This window comes from Pogona vitticeps, chromosome 1 (assembly GCF_051106095.1).
Source record: "Pogona vitticeps strain Pit_001003342236 chromosome 1, PviZW2.1, whole genome shotgun sequence".
NCBI classification, from domain to species: Eukaryota; Metazoa; Chordata; class Lepidosauria; order Squamata; family Agamidae; genus Pogona; species Pogona vitticeps.
The window spans coordinates 95241007-95257365 of record NC_135783.1 but is presented as its reverse complement, the minus strand read 5'-3'; the positions used below and the strand labels follow the sequence as shown (position 1 = coordinate 95257365).

The following is a 16359-nucleotide window of genomic DNA, read 5'->3' as shown; positions in this document are numbered from 1 at the left end:
CAAAGACCTCAGCTGCAACTCAGCCATTAACAACCAAGTACTGTAATTTCAAAATGAGTGCTATTTGTTCTGAATGGCAGGTAGCATGTACCTTAGAAATAGTGAAAGCTTCTAAGTGAATAGGGGCATTAATTAACACTGGGTGCTTGAGAGACTGTGTGTATCATTCTCTCTCTCTCTCTCTCCCCCCCCCTCCCCCTTTGTGGAGCACTTAAGAAGGGAATAGATAAGCTCTGGGAGTTTTATTCTGATCACATGCTTATCTTCTTCCATGGTTATCTTTCTGCTCTGCTGATGTGTATTGTAAGGACTCCTGTCTTTACACCCCAGCTTACAGCACTAGAGTTCTGCTTCCCTGTTAATGTTTGAGTCTTTAGAGTCCTAAGGATTCTAAAATACCCCACCATATCTGAAATAATTATTTTTAAAAACCATAAATGAGTTCTTTGCCATTTATGTAACCTGAGAGGGAGATTTTGTTGTCAAGGTTGTATCTTAATAAGGGGTGTAAATTTTAGCTGAAGGAAATAGGTTCAGAATTGTCCACATTTACAGGGCAAGAAGTTAAGTTATTCAGACAGGAATTAAGCCCCAAAAGAAGCAGTATGCCACTCAAAAATTACTTGGGAAGTAATAGCAGAAGTGTTGAATTAGCCTGATCTGGAAAGACAACCATGGCAGACTATTGTTCCAAGATCTCAACCAGTTGCAAGTATTCAAGGATGAAAAGAAGTATGCTGCAGATTTGTCTGTTTTCCTAACTTTTGCTGTTTTATTTATTATTTTATTTATTTATTTAAAATATTTTTACCCCTCCCCTTTCTCCTTGAAAGGATCCAATCAGGGGAGACAAAGAGGAGAAAAATATTAAAAACTTAATTGATGTGTAACAGACCATAATATTCTGGCTTTACTATTTTGCATGTATACCACACCAGAAGAAGAAGTGCTCCAGCTTCCGTGTTCATTGCCATCTAATGCTTTGAAGCGATATATCTGACTGACACAGTCTCTGTAACAGTGGGCAGTCAAGAGTTCCGATTCACGTGAAGTGTCCTTGTAGACAGTGGAGGGCCTGCCTATTAGACTTGTCTTCCTCCACATACTGTATAAATGGATGATAGAAATGATGAGGAAGCTGGAGCTGAAGTGCTCACCTGAATATGACTTTGATGTGATGTCACTGCCTGAGAATTGTCTGATGTAGTGAATACAGGATCCTGGCTGGAGATGCTCTACTTGGCTTTTCACTCATATTTGGCAGAGTTGCTGCTGCAAATATATTGTTGTTGATGTAGCATTGCATTCTGCTAGCTTCAGGGGTCTAGGAGTGACCTTATCTAAAGCAAAAGCAAAAGGAAACACCACCCACAAACCATGGGAGGCATCTTATAAAGGTATTAGAAGGGCCTTAAATAACAGGACCATCTATACTTTAAATCTGAGAAAACCATTCTATTTTAATTACAGTGCAAAGTGTACAGATTGCCCGTCACACAGCTCGACTTCAACGTTTTATTATTATTACAAACGTATATTACTTTTATTTTAAAAATTCACACTGAAACAATTTAATTACAACAAAAAATAAAAAAAGAGATCCAATGAACAAAAGAATAGTTTTAACAGTCTTTCAAAAGCAACATAATGACATACTAAAAACAATAAATGCTTTATGAGGGCAAAGCTTACTGAAATTGCTTACCAGAGTGGATGGACATTTTCAATCTTTTACTGAGCCTCAATGTTTCTTCTCTACAGAGCAGAAGTAGAGGCTATTAAGAGCTGACACCCCCCCATACCTTCAACTCATCTGATACCCTGTTTCCCTGAAAATAAGCCCTAACCTGAAAATAAGCCCTATTATGATTTTTCAGAATGCTCATAATATAAGCCCTACCCCCAAAATAAGCCCCCGTTAAGTGAAGCCCTGCCCTCCACCATTGTGCAGCAACCAGAAGATGATGACAGTACTGTATTTGAATCAATGTAGATTGCTGTACATGGAAAAAAAAAGACATCCCCTGAAAATAAGCCCTAATGCATATTTTGGAGCAAAAATTGATATAAGACCCTGTCTTATTTTCGGGGAAACAGGGTATTTGTACTACTTAAGCTTGTTCAGTGTTGGGAAGCATATTGGGCAATTATCATATTGCTAAATAACTGTCAGATTTTAACTTTCACTTCAGTAAGATGGCTCGCCAAGATTAGAGCTTGGTAACAGCAAAGAATCTGTTGACCTCCCAATATTATATTTAGGTTCAGGAACCAGCATATGAGTTTCTTCATTGGGGCTTTAGGTGCATTTTAAAAATGCAAGTCATTGATCCACATAGTACATTGTTGACTCAGTTCAACCTTCACACACTAGTGTGGGTCATGTTACTTTCCCAAAGTCACATTTTGTTGAAGAATCCACAGAAGCAAATCTAGAATGTAAATATTCTACAGCCTTGTCATTTTCCAGGAGCCAACCACTTCTTTAATGTAACTCATTTGCCACTGCTAGGGTTTTTTCTCTGCACAGGAAAAAAAGCAAGGAAACTAAAAATAAAATAAATATTCTGTGCCTTTTTTTTTTTTGGCAAACCAATGCACAACAAAACAGATGTGACATGCTCTGATTGTCAGTATGTTGGCCGCATTTAAGGGGAATAAATTATTATTCCATGAGGGTCTGGACACTAAAAATAATCAGGGTGAGGAGGTAGCTGACAATATCAGAAAATTTTATTTTATTTTACCCCACCCTTTTCTCATTCTGGATATGGGGTAGATCCCACTTGAATCTGCAACAAACACTAATTTGGTCATGTGAGATTTTAATACCCCACAATATATTGGAATTCTTATTGGAATCTGAAAATAATCCAACATACACAAGGCAAAAAATCCCCCCCACACACATTGAGTGAGAGTAAAATATCCCACGAAATCCCAACAAGTGAGAACATAAATCTGGATTTGGAAGGGCTTTGTTTTTATTTGCAGACCTCAGCAGCTACTAGAGAGCACACTGCTACACAGAGGCGATAACCAATGAGCTGAAGTGGCATAAAAGAAGACACAAAACTAACTGCATAATAAAAAGACTACAAAAAAAAGATGAATATGTGAAATTACATATAAAAGAAAACAAAGCAGGCACACGTCCACAAATAGTTAAAATTATGAAATACAACATAAAACAATTTGAAAAGTACACTACATTACAGATAGAAAACATTATTTAAACTGCTGTTAAAAAAGGGACATGTTCAGTCCACATTGTGTAATACTTTTTAGTGTCTGCACAAGACAGATTTTTTTAAAAAAATTAAATAGTATTAATTTACTACTAAATATTTAGGAGACAACAGTGCATTAAGGACTTTTCCCCATAAAGCAATACACATCGTTCTGGTGTGGCAAAATGTATAGATTATACATGGCCATATGTACAACATGTTTATTTTATCTTAAAACAGTTATCTTTGCTTAATGTTGCTTAAGTACCATCACTGAAGATTATGAAGGGGAACTAAGCTTATTATGTTTATATAAAATATGATACATAATCAAATACTTCACGCTCCCACCTCCCCAACTTCAGGGGGTGTCCTCCCACCCCACGCCCACCCCAGAAGATACAGTGTCACCAATACAGTGCAGGACGTGCAGCTTTTACGAGAGTCTTCCTTCATTATGCAGTCTGCGCTACAATTAATTTCATCACTATTTTACTAATCCTATTTCTTTGTTCCTTTTTGAAAACTAAAAGAGAAATATCACAAAATGAGGTGTGATCAGCTACTGTTTCCCAAAGTAGCAAAGATCATAGTTAACTACTTACTCAATATCCACTTCTAAGGGCCAATGTGTGTGTGAGAAAAAGAATCTATAGATTACGTAGAAGCTGCATATACTACTAAGACTTCGTTAACTTGAGCTGCACACTTATAAAAATGTCTGTGTCTTGTGTTTCCATAACATATAACATATGATTTATCTTACATGACATTTTTGATTCATGACATTTCCCCTGACACAAAGAAACCTCATCTTGGCTCACCTTAGCCCTGCAATACATGAGACACTCATCTTATTATACACAAACAGTTCACAATAATAGGCCAAATATGCCCAAATGCCAAGTTACAAATAGAGAATGAGTGCAGTAAACATTTCAAAAAGTGTAAACCTATACTTTCATCTATTCCCCTGTCAATGCTCAGAAGGCCATGAAGTATTTAGCACAGCTGCATTTGTGTGCACAGGCTCAGCAGGGAAATGGAATATAATTAGCAATTAGCCTAGCCAGCAAATATCAACTTATTGGTACAGAAAACAACCATGGCCCTCATTCTAGGGGACTGGAAGCTCATGGAGATAAAGCACATTCAACACAGGTTGTCAAACTGCATGCACAGAGGAATATACTTGGACTGAGCTTGCCACAGGTGCATAGGAACTGTAGCGAACGGTCGGTGAGGGACAGAGCAAGAGAGGGAGAGGAGAAAAATGGGCAGTTCGTAAGCCTTAAGTGCTACTCACCAAACATAAGCTTGGGGCGAGAAGACCACGTTGGACTGAGGAAGCATTTTCACTGAACGTTAGTACGAAAGAAAGATTAGTTCCATCCAACAAATCTAGCTCAGACATATGATACATAAAATATCAGAAAGAATAAATATTGCCTGGATTGCAATACTTTTTGTTATTTTTCTGTGTGTTCTATGTTAATTAATTTTTGGCTCTCCAGAAAGCTATTTGATAGCAACAGCAAATGGAACAATGCCTGTAACCAACAGTTTGGGTGGTCTTTTAATTAGGAGCCCACATAATCTTGGATAAAGTATCTTTTATTACTTTGGGTATTAAAGAAAGTTTGCCCACCTTGTTAGTTCCCATTGCAATCTTAGTGCAAAGTGTTTGATGACTTCTTTGAGTCTTATATCAATCAAAACAGAACACCATAAGGTGTGAACTCATGCTATATAATGTAAAGGCCCATTAATGCAAATATAAACAACTGGCTCCTTCCTGTACCACTTTTTTTTTAAAAAAGCAAATGTTCTTAAAATATTGCGTGCTGCTTATATATTTAAAGTATATGCTTTTTCAATTTTAGTGCAATACGGTTAGGGCTGTGTGTGCTTAAAAACGTCTGCATCATGATAACCCAAATTCCATACAAAAAACTGAATGTTGTAGTCTACATTAATAATGTAAATTAGTACATATGTTCAGTAATTTATTTTGCTTTTGAGAAAGGGAAGGAATTACTCAGAATTGAAGCTTTAGCCTCTGGAAATTCTATTCAGCTCTATTCCTCCATATTCTATGTTTCAATAAAAACTGCTTGCAAACTTTTAAGCCTATTTGCAAAAGGCGAGAAAACTGCTTTAAATAAACAAACCAAAAGAAAATCTCAAGATTCTTAATTTGCTGAATTGTATGCTAAACTGGATGCTACAGCGTGGAATAAAGCATGCAAGCTGTAGTTCAAGGCCTCTTTGAAAAAAAGGAGCTGCCTCAAAGTATTGTTGCCTCTGATCACAGATAATGTTAATGAACACTGATATTTCCCCTGTTTGATGGCTATCCAGTTCATCCTCATTTCTTTAGTACAACTTCAGTACAACTGCTGCATGGGTGACCTGAAGGAAGAGATACTGCAGGACAGCATATTTGACCTAGTGCAGCCCATCTGAATTAATCACAGCAACGGTAAGACTACATAAAACACTTCTGGGGCATGAGAATGCTAAACATGTTCAGGGCACTAGCCAAAATGCTGTTTGCTGCAGGTGCAGGTGTGTTTGTATACATGTTGTGCAAAGGGACATCCATTATCCCCATGTGCACACCTAAGGCCCATTCTATTTAATGGGGTGAATTCCAGTTTGTGTAATTGTAATCTGGGGATTGTTGGAGCAACCATGGAGCGCTCTGCCTGCAGAGCAGTTTGGCGCCATGATTTCCAACACGTTTAACAGTTTCTCTTTCCAATATTTGATCTGGTTCAACTGGATCATGAAGGTATAAGAAAAACAACATATTAATAAAGTAATATAATATTAATAATAACAACAATAATAATAGTAATGGCTTGTCAAGGTTCATGATTGCAAGTGTTCTGTAAGTAGGCAGCAGCTCATGCCGCAACAAAACTCTTAGCTTCTTAAGGTGCTGCAGCATTTTTGTTTTTGTTTTGCTGCAAGTTTCAGAACCAAAATTTAACAATGGAAGGCTACATCAGAAACCAACCAACCAATATAAAAAGTGGACTACATATATATTAAACAGCACACCTTGTACCCCAAACCCCTGAAAGCAGTAGCAGTCTCCTTCTTTGCCCTTTCTTCCATTGATCCTGAATTTCTAAAACAGAGTCGCAAAACACAGATTACGAGCAGAGATGCACTGCATGTACAGATGGCCACCAGAATAGACCGTATAGCAAAGTTTTGATCTACTGGAGCCACGTAAGTATTTGCCTGCCCCTCTGCTTTCATGCCTATATGTAAAGCAAAGCTTAAGCCACTTGGAAGATAATGATAAATGATCTGTGGGATTCTCATCTGAAAACAAACATTCATCATCTTCTGTTTGGTTTTCAGTCCAAAGAAACATGTAATAGCTGCTACAGAGACTTGGGTAGTATATTTTTCTTTTCTTCTTCTTCTTCTTTTTTAAAGACCTCATCTCAAAACTAGACTAATAAAAAGAGAATATTAAAATACTCTGGAACAGTAAAATCTGCTGTTCTTGACATCTGTGAGCAAAACAGTAATATCCTGTGAAAATAACATAGTGCTTTTAAAAGGTGCATCATACCTGTATAGCTAAACGGGTTTGCCTAGTAAAAAAATTAACTATATACAAGCTTGAAAAGCCTGGGAATTCAAGATTCTAAAACTTTAAAATCCTGGTAAAGGGATTTGGAAAAAGGTAAAATTTATGGCAATTACTACAACACAAAAAAGGTGCACCAGGAATCTTTCAAAAATTCCGTAGTAAAGAAGTTTAAGTGCTGGGTTCAGATCAGATGTTTTCTTTCGAGTAACCACAATGGAAAACATGCAAAATCAAGCTGAGGGGAAACTTCACAAGAATCTCTTTTGTGGCCAAAAGGGGGGGGGGGGGGAGAAAAAAAAAGATAAGAACTGTTTATTGTCTAAAAACACTTAGTAAATCCAAGTTTTCCTTTTATAACTGTAATTTCAAAAATCTGCATCACAGTTTGCATTTTTGGTTCTTCTCATGGAACTTCATATTGCTGGAGTCCGCTGGCTGTTCGTTCATTCTTTTACAACACCCACTTATGTGGTCCCTTCAGTACCGGTGAGACTGGTGGGACTGATGGTACTGAGAACTTTGCTGAGATGACGTAGAATAGCCCATTGTACTCTGGGACTGAGAAGATCCCTGAATGTTGCTTTGGTAACTCAGGCGGGAACTGGAGTGCTAAAAACAAAAACAAAACATACAAAATGTACATGTTTTAGTGGGTAGCAAATTGTTTTAGAAGGATTTCCCCCCAGAATGTTTACACTATCTTTACTCTTTGACAAATATACCTGAACAGAGAAATTAGATCAGGGTACCAACTATTCCTTCTGTCTCCTGTACTCTTCTCCTCCTCCAATCCCCCCCCAGGGCAGTGTGCCAAACTGCTGAACACTTGTTGCTGTGGTATACAAACCAGCATGAACCATCAAATTGGCGTTTTATGCCCATCTGTAGTTCTAACTGATAGGAGCTTCATGGCACAATGGTCAAACTACAATACTGCGGTCAAAAAAAAAGGTGTGTTGTAAACCACAGAGAGTGCTGTAAGTGCTATAGGGTGTTATACACTTTGCTTTTGCTTTGATAAATGAACATCCCAGTTTTTGAGGTTCTAATTAGTAAGACATTTTAAAACAGAATTAGTTTATGTTATTGCAGATTCCTAGGAAATATATAACCACTGACACATTTACCATATTTTCCCTGAGTATAAGACGCCCCCCATGTATAAGACACCCCCACTTTTCTAACCCAAAATTAAGAAATCTAAGTGGGGCTTAGCAAGTGTAGAGGGGCAGGGATCAAAGCACTGCAGGATCGCTTTGAACCCTGCTTTCCCCTCCACTTGTGTTTGTTCTCTCCTCAGCTTACTTCTGTGCATAAGACAACCTTCAATTTTTAGTCTAAAGATTTTAGACAAAAGTATAGTCTTATACATGGAAAAATATGGTATTTTACAATGAGTGATAAAACTTCAAATTGATGTCCTGGGAGATATCAGTTTTGAGGGAAAATGCCCTGTACATGTGATTAAAAGATTCAGAACCAATGGAAATGTTATTAGGATGTGTTTTATCACTACTTAAAACAGACAAACAAACAACTTTGATATGGATCCACATACATTCTGCCAATACAGAATTTATTGAGAACATTTCTGCTGGCAGATAGCAGAAATCACCACTACACAGTATTGACATAGTACAGCAGAGATCCCTTCTACATAGTATTAAACCAGAATTCCCTATTATGAAGGCAGTGTTAAATGTATGGGAGGAAAATAAAGATATTCAGGGTCTTACATCATGATGACAGAGCTTGCTGTGCCAAGGAATGGACGTACCCTGACAACTCATAACTTTTCTAAGACTTAAAAAGGTATTGCATTCATCTAATGAAAAGGCCATTATATGTTGGAGCTAATACATGCTAGTAATTTCATATAATTAAGCTATCATATGACTGTTTTGCAAGTATTATGGCCAGATAAAGTCATGTGGCTAAGCTGTCTAGTAGAGATAATTCACATAACCTCTATGTGCAGTGAAGTGGGTCATATGAGCATGTTGCATGATGTACCCAAATCACTCATCACTCTCAGTTTGCACAGAGCTGACTGAGTTCACACACCCAACTTAGCAGTTTGGATATGGGGTTGCTACCACTTTTATACTGTGCCTAGTGCACAAAGAAAGTAATCAAGCAATGGATACACATGGGGGGGGGACCTTCACTTCCTTACCTTCTGTATGTCTGATTAAAAGCATATAAGCTGTAGTTTTAACTGGAAAAAAAAGCATAGCAGATCTATTTGATTAGTGAAACAGTACTGGTTGCTTTCCTATAAACTAAAAAGCTCAGAACATTCCCAGGATCCAAAGTATGCTGTGTCTTTTTAGAAATCAGCCCTCAAAGTCAGTGCTGTAGGGTTTGCCAAATCTAAACTGAAGCACCGGGAATGTTTCATAATGAAGAACATGTCAGTGTAGCTATTTCCAGCTCACATTCTGCTGACCTATGAAAAGAAACAAAAGGTGCAGGAATAAACAGGGCAAATCCTGTACCTGATAATCTGAAGGCATGACAGGCCCCCCTGAATTAGCGCCTGAAGGACCAATGCGTGGTTTCTTATTTGGAGGCACCTGGTTGAGACTGGAGTCCTGGCTATGCTGGAGGCCTGCCCCAGTGCCACCACCTCCTGCTCCACCACCCCCTGCAGTTCCATTTGTCTGGGTGCTGTTCTGTTGTTGTTGTTGCTGCTGCTGTTGCTGCTGCTGAGGTGCTGTTTGCTGCTGAGGTGCTGTTTGTTGCTGATGTTGGTTCTGCTGTTGTTGATTCTACAACATTGAAAGGGGTGGGTTAGAATGGCCTGAACTAAATAAACTGAATCCAAACCCAAACCCAGATTCAGAGACATTTCCTTGCAATGAATCAAAAACTAAAAGGGATTCTCTTTCTAATAAAGTGAGGCAGGAGTCCACATTTTTCATGAAATCTTTGTCTGGGTTTTCAGAGGGGGAGATTGTTTGTCCTACCAGTAGACATCAGAGGCTGAATGTGAGAAGTTTTGTGCATAAGGCATGAATTCTACTACTGAAGTTAGGTCTTCCAAGTTAGACTGTGGACTAACTTCGAAATAAAGAGCTGTGCTTTAAAATGAGGTGTGTGACTGCTTTTCAGTAAATACCAAGCTAGTTCAGATTTTGATCTTCACTGTGGCAATATGAGTACTGGCAGTAAGAGACATTTGGTTGAAGCTAAGCTGACAAAAATATGGGGTCCTGATCACTTTATTTTACCCATTCGATAGTGCCAACTCAGCAGAAGTATCAAAAAATACTTTGATACTCAGAAGTATCAAACTATGACTGACTGATTAGAGTAAATCCATCAAGACAGAGTTGCTCTTCCAGAAGCAGCCAACCTCTGGAAGGCTACAAAGCAGGGCACAGATGTGATGTTCTTCCTATGTTAGCATGTAAGGTTCAGGGACATCATGATGCTAAATGCGAATGTTCCTTTTAATGGACAGTACTTACCCTCCATTAATTTGCCTAAACCTTTTTCTAATGCAGTACTCTTCTTTTTATAAGCCATTTAAGTTAGTGGCTATCACAACATCATATGAGGGTTCATTCTGGATTGAACAATACGGGCTTCCTCTTGTATGACTTAAACCATTGTCTAACTGCTATCAAACAATTTTGTTAGTTAATGTGTAGTTCTAGCAGTAGCTGAATGTGTTCATTTACATTTGTGATGAATTTGTGCCTTACAGATCTCTATTTTGTAGGATGTGATGTTAATTATGATCTATTGCTGAAAAAACAATCTATCCAGTTATTCTTTATTCCAGGGTTATCATTAGGGTTAGCTGGAGGTTATTAGCCCCATCCTCTCCCTCATCACTTTCCTCCTGTGACCATCTACGAATCTGAAGAGGAGAGGTTCTTACTCATATGAAGGCTCTACCTGCAAGGAAGAACCCAGATTGTCTGGACTATAGAGCCAACATATAAACAGGAAACTCTTCCTGTCAGATTTGTCATTGCTTAAATTAATGAAGCATCGAGGAAAGGGGCAGAGCTCACCTCACCCTTCTAACTATGGTCCTGGATTAGAAAATGAAATAATACAGCTCACATTCAACAAAAACATACCTGACAAGTGCAACACATTCCAGTAATGAGCCATCATCATTTAAGTATTTTTTTTTCAGCACGCTAACTCAGCTTGAATGCACACAGCCCAGAATTCTCCAAACTGAGATTTACCCACTGCAATTGTTGGACCCATATTTAAATAAATAAATAAACAAACCATGTATACAGATGGAATTCCATATTTGGTACAATATATGTTGAAAGTAAGCCAGTTATTCAAAATATTTTCTTTTTTGTGGGGGAAAATGCTGCAGCTTCATGGAGGTCCAGGTTTAATCTCTGCCTTTCCTGAATAAATATTTATTATTTATTTATTGCTTTAATTTGATATACTGCACCCTCTAGTGCTGCAGCACTACTCTGGGCAGTTCACATAAAATGGACAATTAAATAAGTTATGACAAAACCACAAACATCTAACCATGTAAAAACAGAGGGTATCAGCGTGTCAATTAAAACTGTATAAAGACAACAAAAAACAAAGATACAGACAGCAAATAACTGAACTGAGATGTAAAAGTATCTTGGCACAACTAGTGTTGGAATGGAAGGCCTCTGTAAAGAGCCATGTCTTTAGCTGCCTCTTAAATGTTGCCGGGATGAGGTCAGGTGAATCTCCTCCTGGAGCTGATTCCACAAAGATGGGGCCACTGCAAAGAAGGCCTTATCTCTCATAGAAGATTTATGGCCTTGCCTCAAGGTGGCTACACAGAGGAGCCTCTTCTTAGATGACCTGGTGGGTTGGGCAGTTGACATCGGGGCAAGATGCTGTGACACGTAATGTGGGCCCAAACCATGGAGGGCTTTGTACGTGAGCGTCAAGACTTTGAACCTCATCTACGACTTCACGTGTAACCAGTGGAGGCAGGCAGAACTGGGGTGGCGCAATAATTATCTGCTTGTCCCAACCACCAGTCTGGCCGCCACACTCTGGACCTGCTGGACTCTTTGGAGCAGTTTTAAGGAAATCCCCACATAGACAGCACTGCAGTAGTCAATCTGAGAAATAACCAATGCCTGCACCAGTGTCCTGAGGGAATCTGTCATCCAGGTAGGAGTGGAGTTGGGTGATCAGCTTAAGCTGGGAGATCTAAGTCTCTAGAGATCAACAATCGGAATTTAAGACCTCCTATAGCTGAATCACAGTTTTTGCTGCCCATATTTGCCCAAATCCAAGGCTCAATACTACAGTTCTTAAGGACAGCCATTACTACAGAGGGCAAGAATAAAAACACATTTGGGCTGGCTGCAAAAGGACTGTGGCACAGAGTGTGAGGCATGGCTGGGACACAGGCTTTCCACGTTTTTTCAAAGGGAGAAAAATTGCTTTTGGACGCTGGTGCAAAGATGATAAAGAAGTGGAATGGGAAGTATGAACCACAGGACAATTAACTGCTTTTGCAGGAAAACAGGAGAGGGTGGCATAGTAAGAGGATCTTCCAAGACACATGAACTCACTCCTCACCCTTGGTTACTTCTTTGTAACATTTGATGCCAAGTAACATTACTTATCATAAGGTCAGCATCTTTAATAGTGACGTAAAGCAAAGGCTTTAAATGCATTGAAAGGCATGGAAAAAGTAATGTTGACACCAAATCTATTTAAAAAATGACTATTTTTAAATAGATGGATTTGGTGTGAAACATTCCTTTTTACACGCCTTTCAGTGCAATAAAAGGGTTTCATTGTAAAATGAAAAGGGGCAACACAAAGCAAAGGGATTTCTGCCACTAATGAGACAAACTGTGTTACCACTGCCAAGAGCTTCAATTAAAGCAATGTTTGCAGTTTTATTGCAAAACATGACATGACATTTAGGAATGACACCATTCAATGAGACAGATCAGTCAGGACTACAGTATGGAACTGTGTATTAGTTTCATGGCAAAAGGAATGTGCTGCTACCACAGATCAAAGGGCAAAGTAGCTGACTGAATGCTGCTGATTGAAAGGTAGCAGATGAACCACAGAAGATAATGTAAGTTTATAATTTTTTTATTAACATAAAAAGATTAGGGATGGTTTCAGAAAAACAAAAGTTTGGAATTCAAGCTGAAGTCCAAGAGCTGAAACGTGTCTGAAACAGTTCAGCTATTTAAAAAAATAGAATGCCAGTATTTACACAAATCAATTTTAAAGGGGGGGGGGAGGAATGGAAGATATATTCTGTGCTCACTTCATAGAACATTTTTTTACTGTCTTAAAGACAATTTCTAATTCATATACAGGCATAGAAATACAGGCCTGATGGGGTACTTAATGAACTGTGTCTAACACTTTTCCTCTGCGCTTGCTAGCCATGGCAAACATAGTGATAGCCAGCTTCATGTCTCCTCAAAATTCCAAGGATGCCTACCTTCTCTCCAGCATCCTCTCTGGCAAGAAAGGGAGGTGGCAAAGAAAGCCAGTGCCACAGCTACTGAACAATGTTACCTCAAGTGCCTCTGTACCTGGCAGCAGCCAAGGAAGCCTCCTTCCGGTGAAGCTACTCAAGATACTTCTATCTGAAGTAACCAAAGAAGCCTCCCATCACCCACTCTGCAAAAAACATTTGGTGCCAACCTGGTTAGTCAGAGGCTAGGTATACCAGATGTTCTCACAATGTCTTGGGCCCTGGATACCTGAAGGAGTGCCTCCTTCCATATAAGCCTACCCAGCAGTTAAGATCTAGCCAGGGGGCCCTTCTGAAAGAGCTGTCCCTGAAGGAGGTAAGAGGGATGGCTTCTAGAGAAAAGGGCCTTTTTGGCAGCTGCCCCCAGACTATGGAATGCCCTCCCGACTGAGATTCGTCTGGCGCCGACGCTGATGACATTTCGGCGCCAGGTCAAAACCTTCCTGTTCCAGAAGGCTTTTAATTGAAATAATATCAACTGTGGGTCCTGATGGCAATTTTTAGAGTATTTTAATTTTTTTAAATTGTTTTATCTTTTTTTATTGTATTTTAATTGTTGTAAGCCGCCCAGAGACCTTTGGGTAGAGTGAGCAGTATATAAGTTAAATAAAATAAAATAAAATAAAATAAAATAAATAAGTGGCCAAATTGCCGCCATCCTTCTGCTTCTCAACCTCAGAGTATACTGTGCAAACCTGAAAGGCTGGCTGTTCATGAGCAGGACAGCTGCCATGGTGAGTGTGGTGATGGAAAGCGCAGAAGCCTATTTACAGCCATGAGCTACCAGATATTCCTCTTGATTAATATACTCAGCAGCAACTCTAGATTCAGGAAGTTACAAAACACCCAGTCCTTAAAAGCTCCTGCTCCTACTTTCACTAACATGCAGTACACAGTGCTCCCACTACTGCACTCTCACCTCTGTGCCTTCGCTAGTCTTTCTTCTCCTTCTCCTCTGCCTTGCTGTCTCAGCCGCTGAGCGTACACAATCCTTGCCTAGGGTCGGAACATTCCCACAACCAGGCAGCACACTTCCACTGACTGGCTTGAAAGTGGCAAAGGTCTCTTTTGAAAACCACTTTGTGTTTAAAGCAGCAATCCCTCCTATATTTACTCAGTCAGAAGTAAGCTTCATGGAATGCTATGAGACTTATTTCTGAACAGGGTTCAGTAATATAATTCAATATACAATATCTTTGCAACTCTTTCTTGGTTCATCAGCTGGGTATGTAATGCTTCCTGCTTGAAATGAGTATCTATACCTGGCAGCAACAGAATATTGTTGTGAACTATTCCTGTAATTCAGAGTATAAGGGGACAAATTTCTGTTGACTGGGCAGTTCAGCTCCATTAACATGCATATACACCCTGAAATGTAAACTACACTGTGGTAGGAATTGTTTGTTGACATAGATCAGTATAGACAGCTGTGTTTTTGGATTCTCCTTGAATTTACCAATGCATGTGAAACAAGTCCTCTGTCACAGAGCATGTCCTTTTTCACATCTGTCCACTATTCTCCCCCCCTCTTTCTTCCCAAACCCTGGCAGACCCACATGCTCCCTGCTTCTTCATATACTCAATACATACTCCTCTCTGAGGTTTAAGCCTCTGCCTTTCTTAGTATTATATTGACCTTGTTCTTTTTACTTTTTTATTTGGATAAAGAACCCATATTACATCATGCACATATTACCTATGCACTTAAGATTTACTTCATGCTTAAATTATGTTACATCTAAAGAAAGAGAACTAAAGATAAGGTAAAGAAATGCTCCTCAAAATTTATTTGTCCTCTTCTGTCTCATCTATCCTATGCATATAAGTGCTAGAGCATAATTTACTGGACTGTTGGATGGCCATGGCTGAAGTAGCAAATTCCTTTCTTATGTGTTTTCCTAAAGGCTCATGCATGCCAGAAATATCTGGATCAAGTATAGCTACTAGTAATAATAAGAAATCAATCACATTGAAAAACAATATACAAACAAAGCAAGAGGTGATAGAAGAGACTGACAATCCATAAAATACAGTAGCAGCCTATTGGAACCTACAACTGGGTTAACAACAATACTATTTCATTTCTGACTTTTCTCTGAAGGAAAGGAGTTCTACGACTCAGGGGCCTTTGGCAAGAATACTGATAATCTAAGAAGTAAAATAGGGCTAAAATATATATATAGTATTTCAAAACCAATATCCTACAGTTCTGAATAAATCTGTGAAGGAACTGTAGCAAGGGCAGCTCAAGTATTAAAAAACAAAAACAAATCAAGCTCCATAACTACAAAAAATATAGGACATAAAGAGCTGGAGGGATATTTCTCAATTGCAGATATAATCAGTAAACAGATGACTACAGCTTAAGGCCTCTTCTCTGTCTTCCTCCAGCCACGTGTTGTTAACAGTGTCTAAATTTACTGAACATTATTCAATATAAAGTACTCTGGGTTTTTATAAGTTGTCATGCATGCAAATTGTACCCTTTTCAATAGTGTCCCATGACATTACACTGGAGTAGTTTTGACCAAGAATGAGTATTTCAGTGCTAGCCCCTATGTTCTGTCAGCTTTCTCTCTGAGAAACAAAGTTGTCACAGAACTATACCTTATCCCCCTTTTCCTCAGGTTCATCCTCATTGAGAAATTCTCGTTTTGGATAAGGAATCTGGCAGCCTGCAAAAACACTGGAACAGAGGAGGAGCAAAACTAAGTTACATCACTGAGCCATAATTTGCAACATTACATTTGTTTAAAATAACTGTGATGTTCATAGCCTCATTTGGACACAGTGGCCAAAATGGTGTTGCTTAGCATAGTAAATTGCACTAGAGTAGGCCCACTGAATCAATGAAGATTTGATAAGCTTCCTCCTTTCTCCCAAGGGGGAAATTTGGGGCTGAGAAAAACATGGAGAGATCTGTGGGAAACCAAAGCCTCTTGTTGGCTGCATGATTCCCGCCCTTGCTTCAAGTCCTTGTTTGGATTAGCTAACAACTTGTTTGCATTTAGAGATGATGCTGGAGA

The 16359-nt window shown here is 38.9% G+C and overlaps 1 protein-coding gene across 3 annotated transcripts in view; it reads right to left on the bottom strand.

Moving 5' to 3' along the window:
• Window positions 1-1501: 1501 nt before the first annotated feature.
• The window catches only part of CDK19 (cyclin dependent kinase 19), a 134349-nt gene continuing 119491 nt past the window's right edge, over window positions 1502-16359 (bottom strand). For 2 of the 3 annotated variants that reach the window (XM_020805348.3, XM_078385056.1), the window contains exons 11-13: window positions 15941-16019; window positions 9342-9614; window positions 1502-7452 (exon numbers count right to left, since the gene is read on the bottom strand). In XM_020805348.3, the coding sequence (XP_020661007.3) occupies window positions 7321-7452; window positions 9342-9614; window positions 15941-16019 (484 nt within the window). In that variant the 3' untranslated portion in view covers window positions 1502-7320. The remainder of the gene's footprint in view (window positions 7453-9341; window positions 9615-15940; window positions 16020-16359) is intronic. The other variant, XM_020805351.3, reaches the window with a different exon arrangement.